Source organism: Mytilus galloprovincialis, chromosome 7 (assembly GCF_965363235.1).
Source record: "Mytilus galloprovincialis chromosome 7, xbMytGall1.hap1.1, whole genome shotgun sequence".
In the NCBI taxonomy this organism is placed as follows: Eukaryota; Metazoa; Mollusca; class Bivalvia; order Mytilida; family Mytilidae; genus Mytilus; species Mytilus galloprovincialis.
This window is the reverse complement of record NC_134844.1, coordinates 31,686,436-31,697,903: the sequence shown is the minus strand read 5'-3', so window position 1 is coordinate 31,697,903 and position 11,468 is coordinate 31,686,436. Positions and strand designations below refer to the sequence as shown.

Here is an 11,468-nt window from a genome sequence, read left to right as displayed (position 1 = left end):
AAAAGGACAAATCTGACTATTGTCTTCTGACTCTAGTATTGATTTAATCTTTTTTTATGTCCCCGCCTAAGTTTTACCCTTGTCCATCTGAATGTATGTACATCCCAAAATTGGTTTCCTTTCTGATCGTTCGGTAATGTGTGACAAATATCTGGACTTGAAATCTGGATAAAAAGCAGATATTTAGTCACATATCTATCTTCTTACGAATTAACTTCAAAAAGTCAGTCAGGTCGATTGAGGTATTATACTGCAGCATTACTGTTGTACCTTTAAACAGAGACATATATAATATATGTCTCTGCTTTAAAATACACATACATGTATACAGCAAGTGCAAATAATGCTAGGTTAAAAATTATGATTTTCAGTGCTATTTTTAACCATTTTCAGATGCATTGTGTTTCACATATACATGTGGGACTACTACAAACATGACATTATAGTTTATGAGTTCAAGAGTAACTGTATTTATGAATGACATTCACAAATTATTTTTCAAAGGTGTTAATTATGAGATTTGTCAACCAAATCGGCAGTTGGGTATTCGCTGCAAGTTGGGTAACGTCAGTTCAATAAGGCTGTACATCATTTGTACCAGATTGTATATTTATGACAAACATTTTTCTGAAGCTGAATAATGGATAGACAATTTAATTTAAAAACATTAAAATTCCATGAGATATTTAGGTAATTTAAATTTCTAAAATTGTTCTCTCCCCTGCTTCACTATCTGCATTCAGTCAACTTAAAACTATTGTCTGATCCGTTCTCAGGATGAATTTTCAAAAATTCATTAACATTTAAAGAAATTCTTATTTGATATTTCATGGAAGGGCAGACTAAAAATTTTCAGTGGTTGAAAACTATAAACCTTAGATATCACACACAAAAAATGAAGTTTTTTTTCCGAAGATATACATTTTTAAGATCCAACTTAAAAGACTGTCGTCAAGCACTTTTAGTAAAAAAATAGCTATTCAAACATACCTACTCTAGATCTGTTTTTGTGATTCATTAGAAAGGTACATTTTTTGTATTTGACTTGACCCATATTATATATTTCATCTTTTAGTACTGTGATTTGTTATGTTATAAAGTCAACCTGTAGCCTTGATATATAAAAATGATAGAATCTGAAGCGAGATGATGTATCAAATACTCTTGCTTTATACGTTTTCAAGACAAAATATTCTACTCAAACACGCCCTATCATAAAAAGGTGCACTCGATGTTCTCTTTTCGATGCAATTATTACCCATTTTTTGGAAATTTTTCTCGAGTCACATAATGGAAGGACAGAAACAAAAAATTAGGGAACAAAAAGATTGCTATGTTCTCCGTCTGTGGTAATTTTGTTTAAAAATCTGAGGTTACACGTATATGCATTTTTTTTATCCAAGTTAATAGACACCCATGTCGTCAACTTGATAACTAATTGTTTTGCTTATTATGTAATAGATAAATTGAGAACTTATGCAAATGGTGTTTTTCTGATAAAATACTTCATTATTTAGCCGAAAACTGTCATTTTATTTGTTTCTATTTTTATAATTAACTTTTAAATTTTGTGTTTCTATAGTAAACATTACAGTAAGCATTTATCGCCTTCTCTAACAAAGAGCTTTGGTTCTTTTGTTCTATTTCAATTAGGTTTTCACCTGTCTAGCATGTCTAGTAAATTTATGCATGTTCAGTATAAGTGAAAATTAAATGTGTCCCATGTTTTATTTAGTAGTCTAAAAATAGTATTATAGACATACAATTTAATAAATTTTCAATGATATTGTCAATATTTATGTACTCATATCTGTGTTTCTTCTCATTACAGAGTTAAGGGAGAATAAGAGAGAATTAAACAAGATGGATTGGTAGATAAAATTTCCTGAACATGTATGTTCCCTACCCTTACCAGAATGGGACCAGTCTAATGTTGTATATCAAGTTGTTCTCAGCTTGCATACTATTCTTACAATATGTTATGGCAGGACACATTCCTATTCAACAAGAGGAAGTGCTTTGCTCACATCAGTCACCACCAGAGGATGAAGTGATTCGCCATGTCCGCTTAGACACAGACCACAAAGGTCATATACAGAAAAGGAGTGTTTTTGAAAACCTAAGAATTCACCTTCACTATGACTACACTGTAAGCCTATTGTCCTATAACCAACAACAACTTGTGAAGAGTTTGGTGAATGAAGCAGTTCAATACTGGGAGAGAACATTGAAGGTCCACAGAGGAGTTCTAGCTGTACGATTGAACAGACAGTGTACATCACCATTAAGTGTGACATATGATCAAGGACATAGGTTCTGTGATGGTGGTTGCGCAGCGGTTACTAAATGTGGGGATATCTTAATTCCAGAAACTCATCTTGAAAAGTAATACATTTAATTGCACTTAAACCTGTTTATTGTCATGATTGTTTTACCTTACTACTTAAAAAGAGTATGTCAATTTTTTTAATTTTTTTTTATTAATTTGTTTATAACTTCCAATTTACAACATGATTTACACTAATACAATAGCAATATACAATATGTAGATCTATTGATTTTAATAAATCAAGACATCTTTGTAAGAAAGCATTTTGTTGTACATTGGGCCAAAAATAAAATATTGTTTGTTTCCCCAATCCCGACTGACCCTGCAAAAACAGTGCTACTCATAAAATTTTATTGTCAAAACTAAGTCAAATATTATTTTATTCATTTTGGATTTTCAGGCTTGCTGCATCGTCTGATAATGTTCAAGCTTTTTGGAAAAATAAAATTATTTCCCTACCTACCTACCCACACCTGGCTTTGCAGGGTCGGGATTGGGGAAACAAACAATATTTTAATTTAGGCCTTGTAAAATTCATGAAGTTTTGATTGAAGCTTGTGAGGGACAATCTTAGATCATGGCTTTTCTTGGTATGACAAGATTTATCTGTATAAAAGAAGTATTTTCACCATTTCTCTTTGTAATTAAAGATGTAAAATTTCAATGATGGAGTAAAAGATTCATTTAATCTCAGATTTTAAAATCGCCTTTACATCTTTTTTTCTGCAACTACATTTTTCACATAGCCTTGCCTGAATAAAACAAGTACAACTTTTAAATCTTTCTAAACTTTACAGTATTGATGATTGGGAAAACCTCTTCAACGTCTTATATATTAATTGGTGCATGAACATTAATTAGGTCACATACAGGTTATCAATAATGCCACACAGTGCAGAAGACCACATCAACCAACTACACTTAACTCCTAAAAAACAAACATACAAAAGTAAAGACAAACAACAAAGAACAAAGAACAACACATGGTGCAGATAGTCTAGCAAAAAATGTGATGGTGTTAAACCAGGTTTACTTAAAAGTAATCAGAGACATTTAACAACAGATCACTAATGACTTACATTGCATCTGGGCTATACTGACTTTTAGTGTTGTCTCTTTTTGGGAAAATATAGATGTCAATGTATTTTATGACTTAAGGCCAGATGTTTATTAATAATATTAATTGATAACCCCTCAATATCTTCCCTCATTTTTCATGAACCATTCTAATCTTTTTAAGATGTTACTTCTTTGATGGGACAAAGTTCAAAAGTAGTATGAATTCAGGATCAGGTGTACAAGACACAGATTTTCTTCTGTATGTAGCAGCTGTATCTACATCCCGTTGTTCCACTGGTAGAACTATTGCCTATGCTGCCCATTGTCAGCAGGAACATCTACTTGATCGACCAATAGCAGGTTATTTTACTATCTGTCCAGAAACTATATCTACCAGATCACAGGATAATCTACAGCTATTATCAACTATCAAACATGAAATATTACATGCACTAGGATTTACAGGTATGTCTTACTGTGGAATCATTTATTTACGTGGGTACCAATTTTCGTGGATTGAGTAAAACTTGCATGTTCGTTGATATTTGATTTCATGGTTTTGCCAAAATTTGCATATGGCTTTATAGAAAATTTGTAATTTGTGGAACACTTTATTTATCCTGTATCCAGGAAATCCATGAAAATTAGTATCCAATGAATAATAATGAATCCACAGTAATATATTTATTATAATTCATTGTTTGTATGAGCTGATAACATTATTAGCAGTCAAACTTAGTATACAATCTCTCTCAGAATGATTTTTTTCTGGACCAAATTAAAGTTGTTCAAAACCCTGCTGGATTATATTGAGCTCGGCTACATGTACACAGGCAGATCATATTTTTAGCTCACCTGGCCCGAAGGGCCAACTGAGCTTTTCCCATCACTTGGCGTCCGTCGTCGTCCGTCGTTAACTTTTACAAAAATCTTCTCCTCTGAAACTACTGGGCCAAATTAAACTTGGCCACAATCATCATTGGGGTATATAGTTTAAAAAATGTGTGGCGTGACCCGGCCAACCAACCGAGATGGCTGCCATGGCTAAAAATAGAACATAGGGGTAAAATGCAGTTTTTGGCTTATAACTCAAAAACCAAAGCATTTAGAGCAAATCTGATATGAGGTAAAATTGTTTATCAAGTCAGGATCTTTCTGCCCTGAAATTTTCAGATGAATCCGACAACCCGTTGTTGGGTTGCTACCCCTGAATTGGTAATTTTAGGGAATTTTTGCTGTTTTTGGTTATTACAAAATGTATCTTGAATATTATTATAGATAGAGATAAACTGTAAACAGCAATAATTTCAGCAAAGTAAGATTTAAAAATAAGTCAACATGACCGAAATGGTCATTGACCTCCTAAGGAGTTATTGTCTTTTATAGTCAATTTTTAACAATTTTCATAAAATTTGTAAATTTTTACTAACATTTTCAACTGAAACTACTGGGCCAAGTTCATTATAGATAGAGATAATTGTAAGCAGCAAGAATGTTCAGTAAAGTAAGATGTACAAACACATCACCATCACCAAAACACAATTTTGTCATGAATCCATCTGCTTCCTTTGTTTAATATTAAGGTGAGCGACACAAGCTCTTTAGAGCCTCTAGTTATAAATTTCCTTTTTACAAAACTTGGAATTTTTTGAAAAACTAAGGATTTTCTTATCCCAGGCATAGATTACCTCAGCCATATTTGGCACAACTTTTTGGAATTTTGGATCCTCAATGCTCTTCAACTTTGTACTTGTTTGGCTTTATAAATATTTAAGATATGAGCATCACTGATGAGTCTAATGTAAACGAAATGCGCGTCTGGTGTACTAAATTATAATCCTGGTACCTTTGAAAGCTATTGAACCTGTTTGTATTTCTTTTTACCTGCAAAAGAAAGTCTATTTAATAGAATGTTGTGGTGTTGAAATATGTCAATGATTAACTTTTGTTCTACCCCTACAGTTGTCTAAAACAAACAACATATATATTTATTCATCATTTTAACCAGAATTTTCTTGTTTGCTTATATATATTTTCACTTTTTATGTTCATTCTTTAGGAAAAAACAGTGGAGTCGACATGCAACATCTGATATTTCACTGCTGTATTATTCCAAAATATATATATTGTTCATGTATTACAACAAAGTTAATATGGGTGTAGAGGAAAAATTTCCGCCTTAAATCAATAACCTGGTCATTAATACATGTACCTCTACTACAGGTATTTCATCAAAACCTGGTCTAGCATCATTTTTGTCTGATTGTCACGTTTGACATTTGCATAATTTCCTATTTTTTAAAAGCATGCATTTATACTAAATTTTAGCCATTTTGAAAGTCTATATGAAAATCTGTGATCTTTAACAAAAGGAAAATTTCCAAACACCTGAATCTTAAATATATAACTTTCATTTTGGCTTCCATCTTAAAAAAAAAAAGCTGATAACAAGCCATGAAGAATATGCCTTAACCAGTTAAAAACACTTGTTGTTTTGCTTTGTTTTAGCTGGACTTTTTGCATTCTACAGAGATGATAGTGGAGCGCCATACACTCCAAGGTTTACATCATCTAACTTACCGCCATTTAATTCTGTCCTCGGTCTTTACCAATGGAGTCAAAAGATTGTACGAAAAGTTGAGAGAACAGATTGGAAAGTAGCTAGTGGTTATGTTACACATGCAGTTAATCTAATTGTTACACCAAGAGTTGTCAATGAGGTTAGAAAGCATTTTAATTGTCCAACTTTAGAAGGAGCAGAACTAGAAAATCAGGGGTTGATAGGAACTTATCTAACACACTGGGAGAAACGAATATTTGAAAATGAAGCTATGACTGGAACATATACACAAAATCCAGTTATATCACGTATAACTTTAGCATTGATGGAAGATACAGGCTGGTATAGGGCAAATTACTTTGGAGAGCAGCATTTAGATTGGGGGAAAGGGTTAGGTTGTGACTTTGTCAAGAAGAGTTGTTTAGACTGGATACACACCCAGCGAGCAAGGCATGGGGACATTCATCCATTCTGTGATACAGTTCGTCGAGGTGTTTTAAAAACAGAATGCACAAGAAACCGCAATGCTGTTGCATTTTGTAATTTACAAGAATTTAATGTAGCCTTACCTTCAGACTATAGATATTTTAATTCTCTACCTGGTATTAATTCATATGATGTCAATCGTTATGGAGGATCAGTTTCATTAGCAGATTATTGTCCTTACCTACAGGAATTTTCATGGAAAGATGGTGACAGAACTGTAAGAGATTCTCGATGTGCTATGAAGGAAAATAATCCTCACCCATCTTTAAATTTTTATGGTGAATATTTTGGCCAAGGATCTCAATGTTTTAACCATGCGAATTCATGGATTATACAACACTGTAATTTCCTACATCCAGTCTCTCATTCAGGCAGTGGTTGTTACAGTTATGATTGTGACAAACAACAGGGACTTATTATTTATGCCAATGATCGTTCATATCAATGTCTTAAAGCAGGACAGAAAATTCATATAAGTTACATTGCATATCAGTATCTTCATGATGGTGACATAATTTGCCCATCATGTACAGAGATGTGTGATATGGCAGGGTTTGTTTGTCCACCAGAAAGAGAACCATATAAAGTGATAGGTGATGCATTTTTAAGAGTACCCTGTGGTGCAGCTAGAATAAATGTATTCTTAAAAGATTATTTTATATCCATTATAGTGTTGTTTTTTATTCTATACATGTGCCAAAGCTAGCATTTATTATAATTTTTTCTTTTATTTATCTCAATTTGCTACACTATTTATTTTTTACACGAAATGTTGTTAAATGTGATTGTTTAAATGGCTTATGAAAAGCTTTTGCTTTTCAAAAAGTTAAAAAAAAAAAATGTACAAGAATAAGAATAGGTTGTTTATTTGCCAATTATACAACTATCTACCAGAGTTAATTCATCAAGGCTTATGCATTTATTTTTCTTCACACTATTGACTGACACTAACATTAATTTAATGTTGTGTTGCTGCAAACAAGAATAATTCCAAAATCACATATCAGGAAAGAAGCTATGAGAAAAATGTTCACTTGTTATTCCAAGGATTTGTATAGTATCTTACTAAACAAATCCTTGGTTATTCTAATGTTTATTTTGTACCTGAAACACAGAAAATTATCTAAAATTGATGAAATACATAATTATTAGTATATGTATTTGGAATTCTTTTACAATTAAGGCATTGTCAATAACTTTAGTGAAAAAAGTTCTTATAGTAAGTCATAATAACCAGAATGTATGGTAATCTTTATAAATTGTTTCATATTTTGTCGTGCTAATATGTTTTATTGCTAAATACAGGTTTGATCATTGTGGAAGGCTGTTCTATAGTTGGTTTACATCATTGTCTTATACTTATGTAGATAGTTGTCTCATAGGCAATCATGTATCATTCAAAATGATTTCAATTACCGGTACTACTTATGAATGGTTGTTGTGACTATTTAATTTTAGCCTTGTATACTTTTTACTTGGAAAAGACTTGATTTTATTGTATTTTTTTTCTGATGAATTTGATGTTTGAGATATAAAAGTTACAAATGAAATGTATAAATTTTAACCAATGAAAAACATTGTATGAAATACATGTATATTATTACTTATAAATATAGACATAAAATATTTCTACTGATAACCTACGTAAACTTATATCCATTATTATTTTATATTAGATTTAAATTTAACTTTTTAATTAAAATATGCTCTCATGTGTCATTCTCAATACAACAAGAAATCCATGAGGGATAATCACGGTCATGTCTACTTATCATTTTAGAGTTATATCCCTTTTTGTCTAATATTATTTTGATACCTTATATTTTGATAAATTAAATATTATTTATGAGTAGCAATACCACGATAAATATTATTGACTGCCTTTGGGACAGAAGTTTTAAATGAAGCATGGATTATGCCCTTGCCTGCTGCTACACATTATCAAAGTTTCTGTCAATATTACAATCACGTGGCCATGGGTAGTCATAACATTATGATAATGCCCTCTTAAAAAATTACTATAATGTTTGTTGATGTAAAGCAACATAGTGAAAATTCAGAAAATTTGATTGCACTTATTATTGTGATTTTTGAAGAATTGACAAAGTTTGAGATTTAATTTATAAATTGATGCATTGATTACCAGTTGTTACTTGAAGTCAGTTTTGAAGAACAAGAGTTCAGGACTTCAGGTCATTTGTTACCCATATGAGTTAATGACTTGTAATAAGTTGTGACTTTAGCTTAGTTTTAAACCACAAGAGAAATGACTTGTAATCATGTGACTTTGTGACCCTGATGAGTTACAAACTTGAAATCTTGTGTGGCCCACACAAGTTAGTTACTTGCAATAAATTAAGACCTTCATGAGTTAACCTCATGCATTTAATAACGATTAACTGTTGTTTTGTATCATCAAGTGGAAAATATTTCATGCATGTTCAGTATGATCAACTGGTTGTGATCTTCGTGAGTAAATTACTATTACTATTGGTCAATAAAAACACTCATGAGATAGCATTTTTGTGATTAGTTGTGACCATTATGAGTAAATGACTTGTGGTCAGTTGTGAACAAGTGACTGTAATGATCATAAGTAAAATGATACCATGTGTTTAGTACTGCACCCAAACTTTCCCTGCTAATAACACGGCCTCAATTTTCAAGATTTTTCAATTTTTGCTACATAAACAAATGGGTCAACTCTGTTTGGTAAGGGCGCAGGTCATTTGAGCGAAAAAATTAAAACTACTAGGGGACATTTGAGCGCAGACATTAGAGCCCATTTAAGCGCCGAATTAATCCACTCACCTGCATTTTCGATAGCCTATTTTAGCGAAAATTTACCTGGTTGAATAACTTTCACCTTACTATATATACCATGAACAGTAATTAATATTGGTTTAATGTTTAAGTTGTTTATATTTTCATCATGGAAATACAAGTTGTTGAAACGAACAAAGGAAAAAAAGTTTAATTTGTGATGGATTCCGATATAAGAGCAGTTCCTAATGCAATTCTATGAACAGTATTGTACAGGGGGTATATATCTAGAGCCCATTACATACGTTCTATAGGTTATAAATTCCAGGCTAGAACAGACTTTTAACATTTGATTTAACCTTTTAGACTTTTAGTGCTGTATTTTAATTGAAAAGTTTTATATTGTTTTATGTTGTGCTGTCTTTACTCTATTAGTGCTGTATTTTAATGGACATGTTTTATACTGTTTTATATTGTGCTGTCTTGAGTCTATTAAACATTTTAAAATTTATTATATATTAATTATTTACTAAAAAGGGTTAAAAATATTTTGCTAAAATGGGCTTTGACAATTTTAATTTTCGCTAAAATAGGTTGAAAATTCTAGCGCTCAAATGGGTTCTACTTTGGCACTCAAACGTCCTATTTTTTTCGCTGAAATGTCCTATCAATGCGCTCAAATGTCCTGTGCCGGTTTGGTAAACAGAATGATTGAAAGATGTACATGTACTCATCCATCTGACAGAAGGTGCATTTAATAAGTAAAAGGTTTTTGTGATAAGATGAGTTTCTCAGTAATTATAAGTTAAAGATCAACTTTATATTGTATATAGTACATGTCTTTCTGATTGTGACCATGGGCTCTTTTTCATAATTCATTGGTCAATAATAAGTTTTCATGAATACATCAAATTCTCAGTTACTATAAGTCAAAGGTTAACTTAATTATGCTTAAAGAGTGATCTATGGAGTACATGTGTTTTTATTGATCTCTGCTTGAACTCATTTAGACTGTCAATTGGTCATTATTAAATTTTCATAACTATATCAGATTCTCAGCTACTATGAGTCAACATTTTCACAGGTCAACTGTATATGCATTGTCTTTAGAACTGTAGAATGATTGTAAGGAGTACATGTCTTTCTAACTGGATGTGGCCTTGAACTCTTTTTCATCATTACATCAGAATCTCTGTTACTATTAATAAATGTCAACCATATTTGTTGTGTTTGTATAGAACCACTAATTCTAGGCACAGAATTTTTTTTCCCTCTATACCATTATATAACACACGGCACTTAACTTGTGATTTAGAATAATGTCAGGTGGTGGCGAAATTCTGTTATATGCCAATTTCTCGACTGTCAACCCCACTAAAACTTGTTATGTCGTAAATCTAAATTGATTATCTTCACAATGGTGTATAACATGACTACTCTTGTTGTCGGAATTATCTGTAGCAATCCTACCCAAGTATGTCAATCGTGTTATATAAAGGTATATAGGAAATTTTTTTTCTGAGACAAGTGCCTGTGATTCTAGGTCTGGAATATGTAAAACTTTTTGTATGAAAAAAAAGATTAAGAACTTGGAATCACTGTCTAACCCTTGCATTTGTGGAATGATAATTTAAATGATAAAGATTAAAGTTGTATTAAAATTGAGCAGAATGGAATATTGTGCAAGTCTTCCTAATATAAAAAAGTCATATATACACATATTGAATCACAATAAGCACGATACATGTGATAAGAAATATTATTTGGAGAACTTAAACAAGGCCAAAAAGTCACTTAATAACCATTCCAGGTACAATTTATTACATATATTGTATTGATGAATTATATGTTAGATGTATAAATGTAACTGTTGGTGCTATTTATTATTAAAGGCTTTATGTAACAAGTTTCAGTGCAATATAGTCAGTTCTTAATAAAGTAAGAAAGCTATAAAAGTGTTTGTTATTATTTGACTCTGATAAGGTACATCAAGAGATAATGATTGAGAGAAATTTATATACTAAGGGACTGCTACAGTGCAGTTTAAAACAGAAGCAGTTTGTAATGTATTGTATTAAGTATGTTGCAGCTGTAGATGGTGTATTGCATATTCTTTCTTTTCAGCTAAAACTTCAAGGGCATTTCTGTATTAACTATGCTCAAACAATGAAAGGTGCTTTAGAACTAACTAGTTTTGAAGACAAGAGTAATTAAATGTTGCATTGGTTCCCAACAGATGTGCATTTTAATATTTTAGATTCATAGTTTTAT

General features: G+C 31.6%; 1 protein-coding gene across 1 annotated transcript; it reads left to right on the top strand.

The window, feature by feature from the left end:
- The first annotated feature begins 1,832 nt into the window (after nucleotides 1-1,832).
- LOC143082760 (leishmanolysin-like peptidase) lies at nucleotides 1,833-11,152 on the top strand. Its single transcript, XM_076258606.1, has 3 exons — nucleotides 1,833-2,385; nucleotides 3,570-3,853; nucleotides 5,897-11,152. Exons 1-3 carry the CDS (start codon nucleotides 1,892-1,894, stop codon nucleotides 7,138-7,140), a joined length of 2,022 nt encoding a protein of 673 aa, XP_076114721.1. The 5' UTR covers nucleotides 1,833-1,891; the 3' UTR covers nucleotides 7,141-11,152.
- The last annotated feature ends 316 nt before the right edge of the window (nucleotides 11,153-11,468 follow it).